Here is a 23721-nt window from a genome sequence, read left to right on the forward strand (position 1 = left end):
CACCGTGCTGTGTTCTGGAGCTCTACGGCAGCGTGATCCGTGCTTCTTCAGTGGCACAGCCGACCAGGACGTCGACGATTGGTTGGCGGCATATGAGCGCGTCAGTAGCTACAACAGATGGGACGACGCTATCAAGCTAAGCAATGTAATCTTTTATCTGACTGACGTGGCGAACCTCTGGTTTCGCAACCATGAGGCAGACCTGCCATCTTGGTCTGCATTTAAAAAGAATTTTTCAGAAGTGTTCGGCCGCCCTGCAGTTCGCAAGCTCCGGGCAGAACAACGCTTGCGTGAGCGCACTCAGCAAGTCGATGAGTCGTTCACTAGTTATATAGAGGACATCGTGGACCTATGCAAGCGTGTCGATCCGCTAATGACTGAAGCGGATAAGATCGAGAACATCATGAAAGGCATCTCTGACGACGCGTGCCAAATGCTCTGGGTAAAAAATCCTGCCACGGTGAGTGACGTGATCAAGCTTTGCCAGAGCTACGACGTGCTTCGTAAGAAGCGCGCTTCTACCCGGCGGTCCGGTGTTAGAGACGACGCCATTTCTACACTTGCGCTGGGCGGTTCTACCCCATCAGAGGACAGCCCTTTACTTCAGCAAATCAAAGCCTTCGTTCGAGAAGAGGTCGCCCGCCAGCTATCGCTGGTCCCTCAGTTACAGGATAGTGGCCGCCTTGTTCCTGACATGGCTCCGTCTTTGGCCCCTACCATACGGCGTGCCGTTCAAGATCACATCGCTGACGTCCTTCCTCCCAGCTCCATGCTCCCGCCCAGCCCTGTGCTGCCGCCCAGCCCCGTGCCAGCGCAAGTAACGGCACCACTGACTTACGCCCAAGTTGCGGCCAGGCCGCTCATGCCATCAGCATCTCTTTCCTACCAGGCCGCTCCTTCCAACCTTCCTTCGCCTTTGCCTGGGTCTGCATTCCATGTCCCTATTCCAAGGGTACGCCAACGCCCTACGAACCCTTGGCGTACCGCGGACAACCGACCAATCTGCTACTCTTGCGGGCTGCCGGGCCATGTCGCACGCCTTTGCCGCCAACGCCTTCCACCTTCTCGACCTGAACTATGGAACTACTCCTACAATACAGACCAGCCCTCGCCGAGAAATCCGCCCAGTTCCGAATTTGTATCTCGTGACAATCAAACGTACACAACTCGCCGATCACCTTCCCCTCGTCGCCGTTCCCCGTCCCCACTCCGACGTTCTACCGGCACCGTTGAGGGAAACTAACAGTCGCAGTTCCCGGGGCAAGAACTGCGCTTGGTTCGAACTCTTCAAGTCCTCGGTGTTCTCCCACTAACGTAATTCAAGTGTTTGTCGACGGCGTCGCAGTACTCGCTCTAGTCGACACGGGCGCTGCCGTATCAGTCATCAGTGAAGCTTTTTGCCTTCGTCTTCGTAAGGTGACCACCGCACTTTCCGACTTTTCGCTTCGCACCGCCTCATCACAGCGCATTCATCCCTCAGCGGCGTGCACGGCCCGTGTTCTCATCGAAGACGTCTTATACACCATCGAGTTTATTGTACTGTCTCGCTGCTCACACGACATCATCCTGGGCTACGATTTCCTTTCCACTCATCATGCCGTTATTGACTGCGCCCGCGCGGAAGTTTCCTTTTTACCTCTTTGTGATACCGTCTTGTGTGACGTCCCTACCCGGCCTGCAAAACTCCTCGTCGCCAGTGACACAGACATTCCTCCATTTTCTGCTGCCCTCGTTCCACTCTCCTGTGAAAGCGTTATTAGTTCGACTGTCTTCTTCACACCTTCCGACGCCGCTTCACGCCATCCCTGCCTCCTGCTTCCATTTGCGGTCCTCAAGTTCGAAGATGGCCTTAGTGCAATGTACGTCTCAAATCCATTTTCGTGCCCGTCCGTCCTGCTACGCGGCGAGTGTCTCGGTCGTATTGAAGAACTTGATCCCGCTCTTGTAAATACTCTTCCTGCAACGCCTACTTCATTAGACGTTAATGTGCTCAGCTCTTGCGATACAGCGACCGCTTCGACACCACCCGATGTTCTTCAACAAGCTATTGACGCAGATCTCCCACCCGCACAACGCGATCAACTCACTGCTCTTCTACAGAACTTCACTTCTGCCTTCGACCTTCCTCACACTGCTCTGGGTCGCACGTCTGTCGTTACGCACGCAATCGACACTGGTACAAACGCACCTTTACGACAGCGTCCTTATCGCGTGTCGGCCTCTGAGCGCCAAGTCATTGCTGACAACGTGGACGACATGCTTCGCCGGGGCGTCATACAGCCATCTAACAGTCCATGGGCTTCTCCGGTTGTTTTGGTCACCAAGAAAGATGGTTCCATCCGGTTTTGCGTCGATTACCGTAGGCTTAACAAAATCACGCGCAAAGATGTCTATCCTTTGCCGCGAATCGACGACGCCTTGGACTGTTTACAGGGAGCCGAGTATTTCTCCTCTTTGGATTTGCGCTCCGGCTACTGGCAGGTACCGATGGCTGATAATGACCGCTCGAAAACTGCCTTTATAACACCGGATGGATTATACGAGTTCAACGTTATGCCCTTTGGCCTCTGCAATGCCCCGGCTACTTTCGAGCGCCTAATGGACACTGTTCTTCGTGGACTCAAGTGGCAGACCTGTCTTTGTTATCTGGACGACATCGTAGTTTTTTCTGCCGACTTTTCTTCTCACCTTCTCCGCCTAAAGGATGTCCTCACGTGTCTCGCCGGCGCTGGGCTTCAGTTGAATTTGAAGAAGTGCCACTTTGCCGCTCGAAAACTCACAATTTTAGGCCACGTAGTTTCTAAGGACGGCATTCTTCCCGACCCCACCAAACTTCGCGCAGTTGCAGAGTTCCCGAAGCCAACCTCCCTGAAGCAGCTTCGGAGCTTTATCGGCCTCTGCTCCTACTTTCGACGTTTCATCTTGAACTTCGCCTCTATCATCGCTCCTCTGACCCAGCTCCTTGCCGGCAGCTCCGACCTTTCCGCCTGGACTCCAGCCTGCGATAAAGCCTTCGACACTTTACGCCGCCTTTTGGTTTCGCCGCCCATTCTACGCCACTTTGATCCGGCTGCGCCTACGGAGATCCACACTGATGCCAGCGGTATTGGGCTTGGTGCCGTCCTTACCCAACGTAAGCCTGGCTACAGCGAGTATGTTGTGGCATACGCCAGCCGAACATTGACAAAGGCAGAATCTAATTATTCAGTCACAGAAAGGGAATGTTTGGCCATTATTTGGGCTATCGGAAAATTTCGTCCTTATGTGTATGGTCGACCGTTTTACGTTGTGACCGATCACCACGCTTTGTGCTGGCTTGCCTCTCTGAAAGACCCATCCGGTCGCCTTGCTCGCTGGGCTCTTCGTCTCCAGGAGTTTGACATTCATGTCATATATCGATCAGGCCTGAAGCATACGGACGCGGATGCTCTTTCCCGCTCGCCATTGCCTAGAGATAATTCGTCTGACCACGTCTGTGCCTACGATTTGTCGACTCTTACAACTATCGACATGGCTACCGAGCAGCGGAATGACCCCTGGATCAATGCACTTTTGAATTTTCTCTCAAGTCCTACTCCCGGTCATTCATCCAAAGCGCTCGTCCGCCAAGCACACCACTTCTCCATTCGTGACGGTCTTCTCTATCGCCGCAATTATTTGCTTGATGGACGGAAGTGGCTTCTAGTCATCCCGCGTCATCTCCGCGCCGACATTTGTGCTGCGTACCATGGTGACCCACAATGTGCTCACGGTGGCGTATTGAAAACCTACACACGCCTACGTCTGCGATTTTACTGGCGTGGAATGTACCGCTTCGTAAGACATTTCGTGCGCGCTTGCGAATCTTGTCAACGCCGAAAAACTCCTCAGAAGTCCTCTGTTTCGTTGCAGCCGTTACCCTGCCCTGCTCGTCCGTTTGACCGCGTTGGCATAGATCTCTATGGCCCTCTTCCGACTACTCCTGCTGGAAACCGGTGGATTATTGTGGCAGTAGACCATCTGACTCGCTACACTGAAACATCACCGTTACCCTCTGCCTCTGCAAGAGACGTTGCTTTGTTCATTCTCAACAACTTGATTCTTCGCCACGGGACTCCGAAGGAACTGCTCAGTGACCGCGGACGCGTTTTCTTGTGCGACGCTCTCGAGGCCCTACTGAAAGAATGTCGCATCATTCATCGCACCGCTACTTCTTACCACCCTCAGACGAATGGCCTGACAGAACGCTTCAACCGTACTCTGAGTGACATGCTGGCCATGTACGTCAACGACGCTCATTCCAACTGGGACCACGTTCTTCCCTTCGTAACCTACGCGTACAACACTGCGATACAGACCACCACTGGATTCTCTCCCTTTTTTCTTCTTTACGGGCGCGAGCCAACCTGCACAATGGACGCGCTTTTTCCCTACCGCCCTGATGTTTCTGAATCGACGCCACTCTCGGACGCCGCCCAGTATGCAGAAGAATGCCGTCAGCTCGCTCGTTCGCTCACAAAGGAAAATCAGTGGCAACAAAAACACCATCGTGACACTGGTGAGGCGCCTTCATATGCGCCCAACTCCCTGGTGTGGCTTTGGGTTCCTGCCACAACCGCCGGCCTGTCAAAGAAGCTTCTTGCTCGGTATCACGGTCCATACCGAGTCCTTCAAAAAACATCTCCTGTGAACTACGTAGTTGAGCCCGTTACGCCATCTGCGGACTTGCGTCGCCGTGGACGCGAAATAGTTCATGTGGACCGAATCAAGCCCTACTACGATCCGTCTGTCCTTTCGGCACCATGAGTCGCCAGGATGGCTCCTTCTCTGCCCGGGGGGAAACTGTAGTGTGGTAATCTTCATTGATATAACCACTGACATGCGTCGCGTGCTGCCGCTCTCAAGGACGAAGAAGTTGTTCGCTGCCTTGCTCTTTCGCCACGCCTGACGCTTCGCTGCGAGTCTCCCCTGAGAGGCTGGAATCATCTGGGTTCACCGAATAAACACACCCCTACAAAGCTTATGTTAATTACGTTGTTACAGCTATATCATAAATTGGTAGATACTTGACTATGTATATATTACCATTCTTGTTTAAAATCTTTTTCGTTGAAATTCATCCCTCTCAACCAATAAGTGTGAGTAGAAAGAAAATTTGCTAATATTTTCTGCTTGCCACCAGAATAGTTCTTTCACGCTTCTCTCTTTCGGGGCTTTCCAGTGAGATTTATTCAGAACGTTTGGCCCATTTTTCTTAAATAACTTAGAATATCGCACAGCAACTGGAGAAAGGGTTCCTAATTTTAGCATCAGCATTTGCGCTCTCCTTCTCTTTTCAACCCTATGCGACATTCAGAGTTTCCCAGTCTTCTTCGCTGGATTCGTAGAGTGGGGGCATGGTTTCGGTGGAGTCTCCAGCAATGCGAGTCTCCTTAATATGCCAACATTCTGCCTTAGTCCTTCTTAGCGCGTGGACCGCAAGGACATAGCTGAACATGTTCTCCTTCATAACCCAGCGAAGCCTCCTCTACACTGGGCAGTGGGCTCAAGGCGTAACTAATCTAGTGTTTTGAAATTTGGATTAGCGTCGTTCTAAAGTTAATCCGCGCTTCTGCGAACGGCGCAGTTAGTGCACTTTATTTCAGGCCGGCCGAAACACGCGGCTTGTTTTTGTTCACTTGCTTTAATGCCTTACGCAGGTCCGTTCCTGTTACCCCATTTTACCTGCCAAACTGAAAACAGCTAATCAAAATCGGTGTTGCAAGCAGACAACTTTGTTTCTGGTACCCTGGGGCGATATTACGCCTGCACTGCGAGCTCAGGATTAGAGGAGAGCGGCTTCGTGGGAATTTGTACTCTATGTTAATTTCCTTCCCGTTATCGAAGACGAAAAGAAGGTTGCACTTTCTCGCTGGACCTTTAATCGCTGTTAAGACCCAGAGCTCTTTATGTGGGTCTTACGCCGCTAAGTTTAGTGGTTCCTTCCCGGAGACTAGGGATTCTGCGCAGCAAACTAAGACTCACTGAATACTGTGGGCACAGTACGTTGATATTTAGATACGTCGGTTTCTTACTACCTTCTGTGGCGTAACAGTGCGTCCATTCTTGCATTGCGAAATCTGAGATTGAGACACAAAGCTCTCGTTTCGGTATTTTACAGAGTTGCACAGCAGCCTCGTCTGATGAGGTTTTGCAGCTTGAAAATGTAAAATGTAATGGTGGTGATGTTCTCGCACAAACGTAGTTGGACAGAAGCCTGCTATAAAAGCTACTGAATGCCATGGTGAATACATAGAGTTATGGCAGTGCCTTTTATTTTATTTGTCTGTTCTTCTTTCTCGGGGGTCTTCTATTTGAAATCGTTTCCCAGCGTGATAACTCGGAACGTCTAACAAATTACTCATTTTTCAGCTAACCGGAGCTTTTGTTACAAGATGCATCAGGCATGAAAGAGCAGTGTTTAAGAGGAGAAAAACGATAATTAGCCGGAGAATTATAACAATTACTCGTCATTTCATGTAGGAACTTGAGGGTTGTTTATATTTTTGACGTCAAAATGCAGTAGAAGAAATGCTTGAAATCTATAACAAATTCTCACTGTGCACCAAACAAGCAAGTGCAAATAAGCCCGCAGTTTTGTAACATGTCGTTTCGTAATCGAAACTAACCACAAGTATTAGTAATACTAACTTTTTTTTTTCATGAAATGAATGGAGGAGGCCGTGGCTAAAAGCTGTAAGACGGCTTGAAGAGGCAGGATCATACTCAAGAACTATTTATCTACTTTTTTTGCTTGAGAACGAAGCGTTGCCCGACACAAAGGGGGAGGTATGTTTGGCAGGGCATATTTTTACATCACAAAAATACGACAAGGCTGCTTTGTTTACAGGGTATTCATCGTGCTTACACAGAGCTGAGGCACTTTCACAGTCCAAATAAAGCAGGTTTACATTACAAGACAGTGCATGTTCCGCATTTTAATGCGCTAGATAAGACTGTTCTTAAGGATTAAACACCTGAAAAAAGTCTTCTCTAGTCCATTTGCTGTAATATTTATCAGGCTGACACCATTTGAGCGAATGAGTAATACACAACATTATCTTATATTGCAATCAAACGTAGGACTTGCGGGTTGCGCGTCAGTACCGTGCTGAGTGGTGAAGTAGCGAAGAACGGTTATATATGTGTTTTGAAATGTAGCGGTCTTCATCCCTGAATAATTCGTTCGCCTTCTCTTTGCACAGTCCTGTATGCAACTTTCAATAGAAAATATTTAATTTTTCGCAGTTCTTGCGGGCAAGAAAAAAATGTTGAAGCTGAATCTTAATGATAAGTGTGTAGCTTTACCAGTTGAGCTTGTGAGGAAAAGAATGCATGTTTTATTTAATGTACCCTATTGGTGAAAGCGCACCACAGCAGGTTCGATTATTTGAAACCGGTGTTTTATCGTATTTATACTTCGACTTACAAGTGCAGTTTGATCGGACGGGAAGACACTGCCATACTAAAACCCTCGTAAATACCTAGCGGACCTCTGCTGCATATCCTGCGATCTTTACTATGATGTAATTGAAATCGATTGAGGGAGCCGAAAAATGGTTGAGATATTTCTAAAACCGTGTCAGCAGTATCTAAGGGCAGCAAACGCGTATTTGAATACAAATATGGTGTTTCCTTTATCAGACAAGGAAAGTGACTGACAATGATGGAAATGGCTTTAATGAGCGAGCGAATTGAAGCAGCAGAAACAAAGCTTCGTATGCATTGCCATTTGCTCAAAACAACACTGGCAACGTTATAATGTAGCCATCCTAGCCGAGGTTCACTTGAACCTTCCTGTATTAAGCTGTGTCCTTCCGGCTTCGTGCATTATACAGACTAGGTGAATTAGAATTTAAGTCTTTTGGTGCTCAAAAGGAAGCAAGTAATGGTTTCATGTGTTTCAAATGAAAGACACGTTTCATTACAAGAGATAGGTTGGGGAAGAAACCTGTAGATACAATTAAAAAATTCGAACTAAAATTGCCTCTTAGCTCCTGATTTTTCCCGATGGTTTCCGCTCATTCTACGTTATGAGCACTTGCGTAACCGCTACGAAGCACTGACAACTGTAAGCTCGAAAAATGAGGATGTTTTGAGTCGCCAGTGTTACAACTGTTACCTGACCGAGGTTTATAGTCATCCACAAAATGTACAAAGTTGTCGGAAAACGTTTTTTTTTTTTTGTCTTTTGTCGAGCAGCACGCTCGAAGAACAAGCGCGTTCTTTTCAGTGAGATAATAATTCCTGGCTTCATTAGGTTTTGATCTTTATAAAGGTTATTATTTTATACTCTGATCCATGAAATCGCAAGCGCCTTAGTGCCATATCTCGTACTTTGCAATCTCTATTTTTTTCAATCGCTTTACAGATTTCAGCGACTCCATTGTCGCCAATACCCAGTCGAAAAATCTTCAGAACGTTGTCAAAAATACGACAAGATATCCTGTAGTTCTGTCGTAACCATCAGATTTTTCTGTAGTTCTGCTGTACTTCTCTGTAGTTCTGTAGCTTTTCTGTGGTATATTTCTGTTGTCTGTAGTTCTGTAGCCCTTTTCTGTTGTAACTACAGAAGTTTCTGATGTTACTACAGAATGTTCTGTTGTCACAACAGGTTTCCCGTCAAAAACCGCACAGAAATTCTGTCGTAACATCAGAAAAATATTCCGTAGTCTTTTCCGACTGGGTATATTGTGCCTCTGCAACCTTAATGTCTTTTTTTTTCTCTCTTCTGCAGATAACGGTAACAACCATCGGCTACGGAGACACTGTTCCTAGAACATGGATGGGGAAAATTGTGGCCTCTTGCTTTTCCGTTTTCGCTATCTCATTCTTCGCGCTACCCGCGGTGAGTTTTCTTCCTTTTAATCATTTCACTCTAGCTTATCATTGCTGTCCTTCTACCCTGTGTAATGTGTGACTGCTTCATGAATATTCAGTTTAAACGAGCCAAACAATGTTTTTGGCAATCAGTGCTTGACTGTGACGACTTTGTTTAAAAGTTCTTGCCCTTTCTAAGGCCCAAGTTCGTTTACCGACAAAGTTTGTTAAACGAAACAATAATCTTAAATTGCTTCTCCTATGCAGTTCTCATCTTTTTAAAGCAAAATATGCACAGTTGTGTACAAAGTGAACTCGCTGACGGTTCTAAGAGTGCGTTCTTGCTGGCGCTTTTTATTCTTCTCGGGATAATAAACATCTTTCGTGCAGCTATTCATATGCCTGCTAGTGAACGCTGCAAGATATATTTTGCAAAATAATTAGCATGAAAGTATGTCCTTCTCATTTTTTTTTTGCTAGCAGCTTTTATAGCCATAAAACATTCTTATTCATTCTGGTATTTCTTGTGTAATGTGTATATTTATAACGCAAAAAATCTTCAGGGTGAGCTGGAGAGCCGAAAACCCCTAGTTTGCTCCGCACTCGGGAGGGATAACTAACAAACAGTCCACAAACACAAACAGCAACCGCGAACAACCTAGACAGGAGGACGCGGAGAAAACAGCGCTGAGACGCGAATTAGAACTATCGCGCGCTAGGCAGAGCGAGCTAGAGCGCCAAATAGCAGAGCTCACGTAGGCAGTACGAGACCTTATGTCGAACAACCCTCCGCAGCCACAAACATTACAAACCCAAGCTCCGTCGCAAACAGGCAACGAGGATCTCACTAAATTTAAGGCAGAAATGCAGCAAATGATGCAGCAAATGATGCAGCAAATGATGCAGCAGATGATGCAGCAACAGCAACTACAAGTCACAGAACTACGGAGTAGCATCCGCAAGCAGAAATTCACCGAGAACAATACAGAAAAGGCCCGTCCTGCGCTGGCAGCCCTCGGTAACCCGCCCACAGACAACACTGCAGCTTAAATATGGCCAACAAAACCTTAGGCAAGCAAGAAACCTTAGACATATGGCAATGGAACTGCAGAGGCTACCGCAAGAAGCAAGGCCTACTCCAACGACACATCCATGCACAACAAACACCACCCGACATCACAGCGCTTCAAGAGACGGGTACTACGCCAACACTCACAACAGGATATATGAGTTACGGGACTAAAGAGAAAGGAAGAACGGCAACCCTAGTCAGTAAGGCGCTCATCGCCATAAATTACGCAAGGATAACCGACACCGACGTAGAACACGTGATAGTAGAAATTGTACCAAAGAAGAAAAGGAAGAGGGGCAGCATCTTCATTGTGAATGCACGCAGCCCTCCAAAACAGAGGAAAGCAAAATTCCACGAACATTTTCATGGCGCACGCAAACTCCCAAAAAACAACAGGCTAATCATACTAGGAGACTTCAATGCCATGGACAAAAGCTGGGGATACCAAACAGCTAACCCAAAAGGTAAAGCACTAGCAGAGGCAGCAGAAAACACTGACTGCAACCTCCTCACATACTCAGACACTCCAACCAGAATCGGAAACAGCGTCAGTACCGACACCTGCCCCGACCTCACATTCATACGGGGAGCGGAACAGGCAGTGTGGGAGAACCTGTTAGAGAATCTGGGCAGTGACCACTACATACTCAAAACGCAAGTAACCTCAGACAGACTAAAGCGCCAGCTGGGATCGGCAAAACTCACGGATTGGAGCGCTTTTCGAGAGGCATGCGACGGGAATCTCGCCGAGAACGGGATCCAATCGATAGAAGACAACGGGAAACATGCTCAAGGAAAAACAGCGCAAGTACACCAAAGAAATCGCATGAACGACGCAGACACCCGAGGTAGACGCCAGGCTGCTCAAGCTGTGGGAAGCTAGACGCGGGCTCACTAAGAAATGGAAGAAACAAAAGTACAGCAGAAAACTAAAACTTAAGATCGCAGAGGTCACAGCGAAGGCAGAGCTAGAGTACGCGGCGCAATTGGCAAGGCAAAATTGGCAACAATTCAGCGACTCTCTCAACGGAACTTTGAGCACAGCGAGGGCGTGGCATATCCTCAAGTCTCTCATAGATCCAACCAAGACCAAGGCAGAAAACAACAAGGCCATCTACCGGTTAATCCACCAGTTTGAGGGACCAGACTCAGAACTCCTGGAGAAAGTACGCGTTAAGTGCTTCGGGGACACAAACCCAGCAGATTACGCAGAGCACTACCGGGGAAGATAAAACAATACCCTGGACAGGCCCATCACGCGAGAAGAGGTCTAGGCAGCGATTCGAAACACAACCAGAAACACGGCCGTGGGTGCGGACAAGATCAATAACGCACTCATCCGCAACCTCAGTGATGACCTAGTCGCTGAATTAATCGACTTTCTCAACAAACACTGGGAAGCGGAGACCGTTCCCGAGGAGTGGAAGCATGCGGAAGTAGTCATGATTCCTAAACCGGGCAAGAAACTACAAATTGAGAACCTCAGACCGATCTCGCTCACATCGTGCTTTGGGAAACTGTACGAACGAGTAGTGACGCTGACACTGCAACAGTACATGGAGGACAACGAACTGTATTCCCACAGCATGTTCGGTTTCGGAGCAAAACTATCGACACAGGATGTACTACTTCAAATCAAAGAAGAAGTACTCGGGAACGTTCCCAAGAGCGGAGAAACCATAATAATGGCATTGGACATCAAGGGGCTTTTGACAATGTCAGTCACGAGGCTATCCTACGGGCATGAACGACCTGAACTGCGGGAGGAGAGTCTACGGCTACGTCAAAGCCTCCCTGTCAAACAGAACGGCAACAATTGGCCTGGAGGACCTCAGATCAGACAAATTCCTTACGCCAAACAAAGGAACACCTCAAGGATCGGTCATCTCTCCTACGCTCTTCAACATAGCTATGATTGGCTTGGCAAAACAGTTGAAAGAAATCGACGGCATACACCATGCCATGTATGCCGACGACATCACCATCTGGGTCAACACAGACTCGCTCGGAGAGAGAAAAGAGAAATTACAAAAGGCAGCCACCTGCGTAGAGAACTACGTCAGAGCAAGAGGGCTAGCATGCTCCACCGAGAAATCTGAGCTCTTAAGAGTTTGGAGCGGAAGACACAACCGCACAGTCCCCACTAGCGATGACTTAAAGCTAAACGTCTACTTCTAGGGGAAGTCGATACCAGACAAAACACTCATCAGAATTTTCTGGATGTGGATACAGTCAAACCAACGCTGTACCCACACCCTCGCCCTACGGGCATCTCACGCAGACGTCATGGCATGCGAGAGGAGGACATACTCAAGCTGGTTAGAAGCCTGGTAGTCAGACGAGTGACATACAGCCTCCCCTACTACAACCCCATCAAGAGTGAGGTACAACAGGCGGACGTGATTCTACGCAAAGCCTACAAAACCGCACTCCACCTTCCTCACAGCACTTCAACCGAAAAGCTCCTAGCCCTAGGACTACACAACACTTTCGATGAATTGAGAGAGGCACAACTAGTCTCCCAAGTGCGCAGACTAGAGCAGACCCCACCTGGCAGGGAGCTGCTTAAGAAACTGGGCCGCGCCGATTAAATTCAAGAGATACAGAGGACACAAACAATCCCGGACGAATATCGCCACACACTAAAAATAACGCCCATACCCAGGAACATGGATCCCAACCTACGCAAAGCACGCAGAGAGGCAAGGGCTGAATACCTACAAAAGACATTAGCACCCCGAGAAACGACGGTATACGTGGACGCAGCCACATACACCAGAACAGCGGGGCAGCAAAACAGCAATGTGGTAACAACGGTGATTGACTCGACGCTACGCGAGATCACCAGCGCATCACTACAAGGGTGTACGATAGTCGAGGCTGAGGAAGCGGCCGTCACTCTAGCGGCAGCGGAGGGCTATCGAATAAACGGTCTGTAACAATCCTTACAGACTCACAAACAGCATGCCGCAACTATCTTCATGGCAGAATCGGGCACAGAGCGCTCCGCATACTCTGCTCTGGGGGCCGCATAACACAACGACAACCAAACGAAGAACCAATCAAGCATACGATAGTATGGACGCCGGCACACGCGGGAGAAACAGGGAACCAAGAGGCGGACAGGATAGCTCGAGGGTACGCTTATTAAAAAGCATCCAACGTAGGCGACCTCGAGGGGAACGAACCTGTATCCCAAGATTATTCGGTGATACTAAACCATTACAAGGGCTGCAGAAAGCGGTACCCACCACCACAGAACTCCCTCAGCAGAGAGGACTCAGTCGCGTGGAGGCAACTGCAAACGGGCTCGTACCCGAACCTACACGTACTCAACAAAATGTATCCCACACAATACACTGACAAATGCCCTTGGTGCCAAGAACCACCCACGCTGTACCACATACCGTGGGCATGCCAGACAATAAGCGTGGTACCCGTTATAACAAACCCGAGTGCGGAGCAATGGGAGGGAGTGCTCTCCAGCGATCGCCGAGTCGACCAAGAAGGTCTGATTCTGCGAGCACAACTGGCAGCAACATCCAGCGGAGCCCTGAACTAAGGGCAACCGACCTTTGTCTTAGAAGATGGACGAAGCCATCTGAAAACCGCAGAAGACAAGCCAATCTAGAGCTTAATAAAATTTTTCACTCACTCACTCACGCTCTATACCATTCATATTCGGACGCCAATGTTTTAGTATTACAGACTGCTACTTTCTCGAGACTTTGTGCTCAGAGGTGTATGGGATTGTAAAGAATATCGTTTAGTATTTTTGTTTTAGAAAGCCAACTATTGAAGTTTGAACGCTATTGGGCTACAATTTATGTTTTTTTTCTATGTAAATGGTATATGGTGCCTAAACGGGCTATCGCGTCGCAAACTGTGCTACCACACAAATGATCAATTTTGCCGCCATATGATAATCTGGCAAGAAGTACTTTACTCTATATGATATTGTCGCCAGAAAAACTGCACCTTTAAAAAACAGCAGAAATAAAGGGTTAAATATAAATGCGACTAAGAGAGAAGCAAAAATGTTAAATGTAGATTAAAACCCAGACTTACACCCCTTTACTCGCACAAGGGCCTGACGCGGCACCGCTATGTTTGGAATTTAGTGTTGTGGCTCTATTTTGTGTTCTTGATTGGCAGTCCCAGTAAAGTCGTCGCGGAAAGACACTTTAAAAATCCTAGCTAAGTGCCATCGGCTAGCTTAAGGTCCGTGTGCTGAGTCTTATTATAGACGTAGGGCCATCGCGTTGGTAAATAGGTTTTTGCACTGTCTATAGGAACGCTGAAAATGTTGTTAGGTGTAGTGACACGCGTAAAAGCAATACCATGCATAAACGGCAGGGAAGGGTTACACGCTGTGACATTGGCGACGAACAAGCTATGATTATATTGTTTATGCCAGCTCTCAGTCTATATAGGTAGAGCATCGCCTTGCGTTTTTCTACTACTGCGCGCTCATTTAATGCCGACATTCAGATCAATTACGAATGTGCAGCCATCAGAATTTTTACCAAATATATTGCAAGAGCGCCACCTGACCGCGGTTTTCGCGCGAGAAAACGAAAGCAACACGAAAGAATTGCAAAAGAATTGTAGATTGTGCCTTAAATTCTTTCAACTGAAGATAACATCATTCCGCAGCGGCTTCGATTAGGTAGAAGCAACACCTGCCAAGAATTACATTGTATGCATTGCTGCTCGAGGATGCTGAAATTGTCGCGTTTAGTCTCTGCATATAATGCAGTTAAGGCCAACAAATGCACATATTTCCAATATACAGCCTAGCATACACAAGAAATCACTCGCAATCGCTGCCGACGCAAGCTTTATTGAAGGCAAACCTCGGTATTGGCTCCTTAATTAAGTTTTAAGGAAATGACTGATCAATAGCGTTCACCCAAGCCCAGCCATAACACTATAAAACAGATATCTGACTCTCAAAGACACTTAAAATTCAACAAAAAGATTTCTGAGGCGCGGTTGTAACCTGGGATTCACGCCTAGCAAAGTAGTCACTCTACCTTCTGAGGGTACCCAGTAAGCGAAAAGACCTTATGATATTGCAAGCACGTACTTAGTAAAAACTCATAAAACACTCATAAGATGCAAAAAAAAAAGAAAAAAAGGCAACGCTGTTAGAACTCTTCGATAACCGATGCTTTATAGGCATCGCTTCGCACGATGGAGAACTGGTAATAGCACCACGCTATCTCCAGTCGCATGACCGATGCGTATGCTCTCTCCCTCTTCCGATTACTGCTCCACTTCACAGTTATTAAAAGTGAAGGCTCTGCAACGGGTAACTATTAGCCTTAAGAAGATGTTTTTCATGCTAACTATTGTTGGAGGATAAATAAGGATAAATTATTCGAGATTATTAACGAGACGGAGTGCTATCGCTTATATATATTTCATGATAATAACGAAAATTCCTATGCGGAAAATATAAGATCGCCGTTTAAAACACGAAGTTGCTTTTTGATATAAGCGGGAGAAGGTACGACACATTTTTAGCAAATAAACATCAAACAGATATATGCTACAAATTTTTTGCGAGCTCCTATGAAATGAGTGCATTGTCAAAATACTGAAACATGAAACAAATAATTATGTGCCAACTGCTTTCTCTTACCTACAAACTGTAAAGTATGCTTGGGGCTTCTTGCTAGAAAAATGGTTTTGAAGAAAACACGTTTATGTCCAATTGGTACCGATGCGCAAATCGCCTTCATATGCCTATCGCAGAAAAGTGAACCTGAAATAGGTCGATGGCTTGATCATAATTTATTCTTGCTTGCAAGATATGTGCGCAGCGTGCATAAGAAAAATGAGGCATATTCTTTTATGCTTTGCGGCTCTGGTTGAGGAAGATGTCAAAACCTCTATGAAACATTGTTCCGAGAAAGCAATTGTCTTGTTTATGATTATCGGTGCCCAGAAGGAGCCGCCGCCATAAGAACTACGCCAGAGTACTAAAATAATTCCTACCATTTATGGAAGGTTGTGTTCATGCGGTGTGTCAGGAAGCGCAATAATGAGAAAAATAATGACTATAGGAGGCATTCAAATGACATCATGGGCGCCATTTGTTTGGTGTAGAGCACAGCTTTAGCAGTGCAGGCCGGAAGAGATGAGGATAAGCTGATTAGATGTGCCTGAAGCCCTTCGCCGTACTTCATGCGCCACAAAACGGCCGCCACTGTGACGTAGGTGCATACACGATATAGCATTCAAATCGACGACTTTTAACAAATAACTCATCATCATCATCATCAGCCTGATTATACTCACTGCAGGGAGAAGGCCTCTCCCATATTTCTCCACTTAACCCGGTTCTGTGCTAGCTGCATCCACTTGACCCCTGCAAACTTCTTAATCTCATCCGCCCACCTAACTTTCTGCCGCCCCCTGCTACGCTTTCCTTCCCTTGGAATCCAGTTTGTTACCCTCAGCGACCATCGGTTATCCTCTCTTCGCACTACATGTCCTGCCCATGTCCATTTCCTCTTCTTAATTTCCACTAGAATGTCGGTAACTTGAGTTATTTCTCTGACCCACTCTGCACGCTTTCTATCTCTTAATGTTACCCCTACCATTTTCCGCTCTGGGTTGTCCTCAACTTAAGTAGAACTCTCTTGGTTAGCCTCCACGTTTAAGCCACATAGGTGAGTACAGGCAAGATGCAACTGTTGTATACTTTCCTCTTGAGCGATACCGGTAAGCTGCTAGTCATAATCTGCGAGTGCTTGCCAAATGCGCTCCATCCCAATCTTATTCTTCTTGTTATTTCCTTTTCGTGGTCCGGATCTGCGGTTACTACCTGTCCTAAGTAGACATATTCGCCTACTACTTCCAGTATTTCGCTACCTAATGTAAACTGCTGTTCCTTCCCGAGGCTGTTGAACATTACCTTAGTCTTGTGCATATTGATTTTCAAGCCTACCTTTCTACTTTTCCTGTCTAGGCCATCAATCATTATTTGCAGTGCATCCCCCGAGTTGCTTAGCAAGGCAATGTCATCAGCAAATCACAGATTAAAGAGGTATTCTATATCTAACCTTATCCCTAACTGCTCCCATTCCAAGTCTCTGAATACTTCCTCTAAACAAGCTGTGAATAGTACTGGGGAGATTGTGTCTCCTTGCCTAACACCTTTCTTTATGGGAATTTTGTTACTTTCTTTATGCAGAACTATGGTTGCTGTGCAGCCACTATATATATCTTCCAGCACTTTCACTAAATGTGGTCAATTGTCAGTGCTAATGTGGGATCGCTGTGAATTAATAACCTTTCTCAAATGTGCATTGCGCATTGTGCAGGGTATTCTAGGATCGGGGTTCGCATTGAAGGTCCAACAAAAGCAGCGGCAGAAGCACTTCAATCGCCAGATTCCAGCGGCAGCCACTTTAATACAGGTATTGGTAACCAATGACATGAGGCATGGCTTTGTGTTGATATTTTCTGTTTTCTGTCGCTTTGGTGTCTTTGGTGTCTTCGGTGGACCCCAGCATCTCTTTACTCTGAGTTGAATACAAACATTGAACAGCGAAGGAACTGTCAGAAGTGGCCGTCGAGTGGCCGAAGGAGAGCGCGGGAGATCAGCTACGTGCAAACGTAGACGGGTTCAAGCGTTTCGAACTTGCACCCGCATTCGGAGTTCGATCTACTCTACTCTCTGCAAACAACATCTGCACTGACTAAACCAGCAGCACTCACGCTATACCTGAACGAATAATGCAACCACACCATTTTCCGAAAAATGCGTTCGTTATAAGAAATCTCTGTGCCACCATAATCCTCTTTCAAGAATATAAGCACATCACTTTGAACACGAGAAAACATTTACTTTAATAAAATGAGGCCCCACCTGCACCCAATTTTTCGTGCAGGCTTTGTAAGAAGTAAACACCCCAGTAGCTCTCGCTCGGGAGCATTTTTGCGTGTCTTGGTTTGGACTACCGCTGGTCGGGCTAGCTTTGAAAGTAATGACATGTCTAGCAAGCATCTCTTTGAAAATTAGGACTTCGCTCCGGTACACGAGGTCCACTGTACGGATTATTAGGAAATCCCTTGGGATTTTCGGTTTCCAACGGTACATTACTGTTTCAGATAAGTAAAACATTTTCAAACTACTCAGATTTACTTGAAACTGTTTTTCACAACGCTAGTAGAAACAAAGTAACAGTGGTTGAGTGCTACTGAATCTAAATATTGTTCGTTAGCTCTAAACTACTTGGTAATGCGGGAAGGCGGAGTGGGTTGCATAGTTGCGAAAATTGTTTATTAACGACTATTTTTGTACACGCTGCAGTTCAATTTGATTCAAAATTGTTCTGTGTCAAACTTGGGAGTCAAGTTTGGAAGTCACCACCACGTTCACCATAGTGAAATTACACTTGACATCGATTTCGGTCCGAATTGGCTGAGATAAAATTTTGGCGGTCACCCAAGCCAAGTTTGAATGTCATTATCGTGTTTATCATAGCAGAATTTGGTTGGACATCTGTTTTGGTCCAACTCGACCTAGGTAAATTTTGGGGGGCAACCCGTACCAACTTTGGGAATGGCCCAAGGCAAAGTTGGAGGTCACCATCGTGTTCGTCAAAGTCTAATTAGGCAGGACATCTTTTATGTTTTATATTGGCAAAGATCAATTTTTGGGGGTGGCCTAGACCAAATAGGTGGTCACCATTGTGTTCACCATAGTCGGATTAGGCTGGACGTCGATATTTTGTACAGATGGCGATGCGGCCGGGAAAGCACCCTTGCTACGGCGATGGAACACGTGACTAAAGAATGTACTCCTTTGTTAGAGGTCAAATCTCGGCATCATTTGAACTTCAGGAATGGTAGCAGTATATAGCTAACGCTTCAAAAAACACATTCCTTGCTAGTGCTGTGGACTGTACCAGTCTACCAAAGGATATTGTGATGTCTAACATGAGTGTGCTTATTATTTCAAAATATTATAAATATAACTGAGATCCCGTCGAACCTGCAGCCTTTCGCAGTCAAGGAAACACAATATATGGCAGAATCATGCGGAAAACTTCCATATACAGGAACGCTTATGCAGCGCGTCCTCATCAACGCTACTGGCTTGCGTCAGAAGACTACAGTGACCAGATTTGCGCTGTACTCCCCTCGTTGCGCACATAGCAAGTAAGATAATAAAGATGTGTACAAACATTATCTGTGTTTTCCGCGTCATTTTGTCTCGCTCATTTATTTGGGACGTCGTGAGCCTTGTGACAAATTTTTGGTTTGCCAAATGTATTTAAAAAACTAAGTCTTTTTGCTTGTTAATTAAATTTGTTAGAAGGTTTAGGTCAATCTAGAACCCTGTAAAAAATTTATAAACGCACTAATATAAAATATATTCGTGTGGGAAGCATGGAGTCAAGATAATGCTCCTCATTGCGGTTTAGAGCTATCGTCTGAATGAAAGCTTTCAGAACAATTTAGGTACTGCTCCAGAGAACGTGACCACCACAAAGCCAATGTCGTTTGGCCCTTGCCAGGAAGAGTCTCTCATTGCATTTCAGTGCCTGTGGCGGTGCTATGCGGCAGAGAAGACTTCCCGGTGCGAAGCCACTTGGAGGATTCACGTTAAGGAATCCAACCACGGTGGCCTCAATTCGGGAACGCCACTCAGTAGGGTATGCTTTCTTCTTTCATGGCTCGCTGAGATTTCTTTTGCGGTTTTACGGAAAAAAAAAATACAGTTGTCGACTCCTTCTTATCTCGAAATATGTGCAAATATATATATATATATATATATATATATATATATATATATATATATATATATATATATATATATATATATATATATATATATATATATATATATATATATATATTACTGAAAGGGAGTACTGGATCTCAGCAAAATGGTCTCAGTAATGAAATCTGACCTCTGAATACCTTTCATATTCAGCTAAGGCTTGTGGCATTGACTTCTTGCTTTCATTGGCGCTTACAGGTGGCTAAGCGGGCGAGTGTTCTGCGGCGGCGGAAGTCCAAGCAGAAGATCGACGTACCAAACTATTCGGCCAACATGGCCGCCAACGAGACCGAGGGGGACTCGCAGGCTGAGGATGGCGGCAAGCTAGGTCAGTTTGAGATTATGAGTCCATTTGGCCAGGATGATATTATATATAATGCATCACTTGGCGTTGCTGTCCACTAATACAGTGGGGAATCTCTCAAGGACGCAGCACTGGCAAGTGACCTGCTGACGAGGTAGTTGGAACTCACTTTTATTTTCCGCTACAGACCACAGAAGTTCCGCATATATTCGTAAGGAAGTATAACCAGTTACGGTTCGTCTTCCCTCTACATTGAATAACCGCCATTTTTCTCTGACAGGACACTAAAGTGGAAACTACTAGCCTTAGCCCTAATGAGAAAGTTTTAGTGGCCTGAAATGTTTCTTTTTAATTTGTAAATAAAATCACAATAATGGGTGATTTCGTACGTGAATACGAGCGACTGCTTAAGACTGCGTGAGATTAGTGACACGTATGTACATGATCAATTTTTTTGTACAGCACAGAGCGCCCTAAAAGATGTCGGATGTTTCGAGAAAATAAATTATAGCCGCTTTTGAGGTCAATTTTTTAGTAGGGTGAAAATTTTGTGGTCCTTAAAAAAGCTTCTCCTGAATCTGCATCTATTCATATAAAAATAAAAACTTCAAATCATTGATCACTCATTAAAAGGTTATTAGTCATTAGTTAGTCAGGTGTCGTCCGGTTGTTGCCACAAAGCTTTCAAAGGGTGCACGGAGTCTTCGATAATTTAGCCTAACATCAGTGGCCTTTCTCATTTACGGAAGCGCAGTGCTTACAATGTCCTCGTATTGGTCGCATTGCGAGCGATTCCGTGAAATACAACCGCTGCAGCCAGCTTATAAGGGAGGAGAAATGGATTTGTTTTTGGCGCTGCGATTTGCATGTGGTGGCAACTACCATAGATGGCAGAACATATGTATGTTGTAGCACTTACTCCAATATACCAGAGGTACCATATTATATGTTCGGTGTGCAATATTCTGTTTACCATCAACGTCCTCTTTAGGTACTTGACAAATTTATTGAATGCTTTTTTTATTTGTCTTCTTCACAACGTAAAATTGCTCGAATTACAGTAGAGCACAAGCATGGGCAGCATAATGTGAATAGATGAATGTGCATTATGATAGCTATATTTCTGAAAAACGAAACTATGCCACAGTGGTAAATACAGCGTATGAAGGTTTATTGATTTGCACTGAGCACTACTAAGAATAGGTGCGGGTTTAAACAAGAGAAACTGGAAAGGGGCTAACTGTATATGTTTTGCAAAATTGGCATGGCTTTTTAAGAGCAGATGTTCTAATAGCGGGTAAGTATTACGGACGGTCAAGATTCCACGGAAAGTGAGAGATGTTATTCCTCGTACTGGGTTGCCTTCTCTGTGAAACTAAGCAAGTCTGCCACTAATAGTCTTTCATCGCCCTTCAATCTTTCCATCTTGAATGCAGGACAGCGAAGGAAAACGATATCAACGCCAAATGCAAACTGTCACGACGCGAACAACGAATTCGTCGAAATTGACATGGATGAAGCGCCGCAAGTGACCAGGTAGTGGTAGTAACTTGGACTGCGTCTTGTGTTACTCTTGTACAGCCGCTAGCTACTTTCCCGAGCCCGTAGCCGTACCCGGGTAATACTCTGAGCCCGCAGGAGAAGCATGAAGTGTAGAACAACAGGTTGTCTGAAGTAAATATGACGAAATCGCTGTGATTTATACCATTTTCTGATGGCGTTCTATAAATGGTCGAATCATAAGGAGCTGCATTATCTTTTCATAAGATCAGCGGCAGCATTCAGAAAGCACAAACTATATTCAAAATGAGCTTGGTTGGAAGAAAATTGACCGTTGCATTGTGATCTCAACAAAAGAAAGTCGACCACGTGTGCTTCGTGGTGGTAATGGAGAGGCGTGAACCGCTAACAATAAAGCAGATTCGCGCGCTCAGTACGGGTTACCGCGCGAGGAAAAGCTAAGAAAACAGCTTTAAAGGAGATTGAACCCTGGTGATAGGCCTCATGACCGCAGGTTTTTTTTATTATTTTTTATTCCGTGTGTAGAAAACCTGCTGAATTAATCTAGAACTCACCACTAGAATGTGTTGTTTTGGTACATCATGAGGTCTTTTTCACATTCAGGAGAAGTAAATATTCTGCAAAAAACCAACCTACTTACGCTTGCGGCGTCTCTAGCTCAAAATGTTACGGGTATAAAACTAGTAGTTAAACCAAGCTCATGCTTTAAGCCTAGAGGACGCCAGTAGATGCACTGTGCGCCTCCCTTGCATCCGCGTCTTTTTTATCTGGTTTATCAGTATTTTGATCTGAATTTAAACTAAAACCATGTGTGATTTGCTGCCATGAGTGCCAATCAAACTCGATTTCAGTTTATGTACTCGCATAATACGAGTCTTTCACTTCATTTATTAATACTGTCAGCCACCATAAGGGGCTGTAACAGGAATGGAAAATACAAAACGAAAAAATTAGCAATATAGAACAAGATGAAAATCAATGGTCAATCAAAAATTGTCTCTGAATGCACACATAAACAAAACAAAAATGAATTACACAGAAATCGGAACAGCAGCCATCCTACACAACAGCAATAGAACCTCATCACCCTGTGGTAGTGCCATAGATGAAATTTTCTAAATGGCGTACAAATTCAGATAATGATGATGATCGAACAGCAGAATCTGGAAGAGAGTTCCAGTCCTTACAAGTTCGCGGAAAATAACTAAACTTGAAGCAATTATTTTTTATAGCCGGCAATGGATTGAACCTACTACGACGATGCCTTGATGTCTCATTAGTTTTGATCTCAAAGTAGTCTGATTTATTAATTTTTAGATAATTATTGATAATGAGGTAAAGAGTTTTTAGTCTTTCATACCTGGTTCTGCTTTCTAACATTGGTAGTTGGGCTTGTTGGCAGAGGTCTGTTGAAGAATGGTTACGGCGGTATTTATTATATATAAACCTTGCAGCGAGCCGCTGAATCCTATCTAGCTTGTGAATGTTAGTTGCTGTGTGAGGATCCCATACTACTTTGACATATTCGATAATTGGTCTGACTAGGGTTTTGTAAGCCAGGCACTTTACATCCGGGGTAGCACTGTGCATTGTGCGCCGCAGGTACCATAGTGTTTTAAAAGCTTTGGAGATGACATTTTCAATGTGGGTATTCCATCGTGGGTCTGATGTAAAAGTTAGGCCTAGGTATTTATACTGATCAACTCTTTCGAGCATGTAACCATTTATTTGATAATTGAAATTAAGAACATTCTTTTTCCTAGTTACTGACATGAACACAGACTTTTTTAAGTTTAACTCCATCTGCCAGTCGTTACACCAATTGACTATTCTTTGTACTATTTTTTTATACAAGCTAGAAGCTATAAACATAGATGATTACGTCGGGCATTGTATGAATTGTAAGGCTCAGACAAGCACTCAGTCGTGCTGATGTTATGCGTTAAAAACATACGGCAGATATAATAACTGGTTCTTTTTAGAGCTACAGAAACAATAGTGTGCCTACAAGCGCGTACTTAGCGAAGTGTAGCAAACTATCTCCATTTTCGCGAGCTGCCTACCTAAAATTACCAGCTATAGAATGTGAAGGCTTGTAGAAGACACCGATGTGTATTCTTATAAGCAAATAATCTTCTTTTTTTTTCTTTCATTTCTAGCAAGGAAAGCGAGATTGCATTTAGT

The 23721-nt window shown here is 45.3% G+C and overlaps 1 protein-coding gene across 1 annotated transcript in view; it reads left to right on the forward strand.

The window, feature by feature from the left end:
* Positions 1-23721, forward strand: part of LOC146172637 (potassium voltage-gated channel subfamily KQT member 1-like) — a 199384-nt gene that overhangs the window by 171401 nt on the left and 4262 nt on the right. Inside the window, exons 8-12 of the mRNA XM_084585629.1 lie at positions 8756-8866; positions 17245-17340; positions 19471-19584; positions 19911-20040; positions 21453-21552. Coding sequence (XP_084441755.1) covers positions 8756-8866; positions 17245-17340; positions 19471-19584; positions 19911-20040; positions 21453-21552 — 551 coding nt within the window. The remainder of the gene's footprint in view (positions 1-8755; positions 8867-17244; positions 17341-19470; positions 19585-19910; positions 20041-21452; positions 21553-23721) is intronic.

This window comes from Amblyomma maculatum, chromosome 11 (assembly GCF_055883805.1).
Source record: "Amblyomma maculatum isolate TAMU_Amacu chromosome 11, ASM5588380v1, whole genome shotgun sequence".
Taxonomy (NCBI): Eukaryota; Metazoa; Arthropoda; class Arachnida; order Ixodida; family Ixodidae; genus Amblyomma; species Amblyomma maculatum.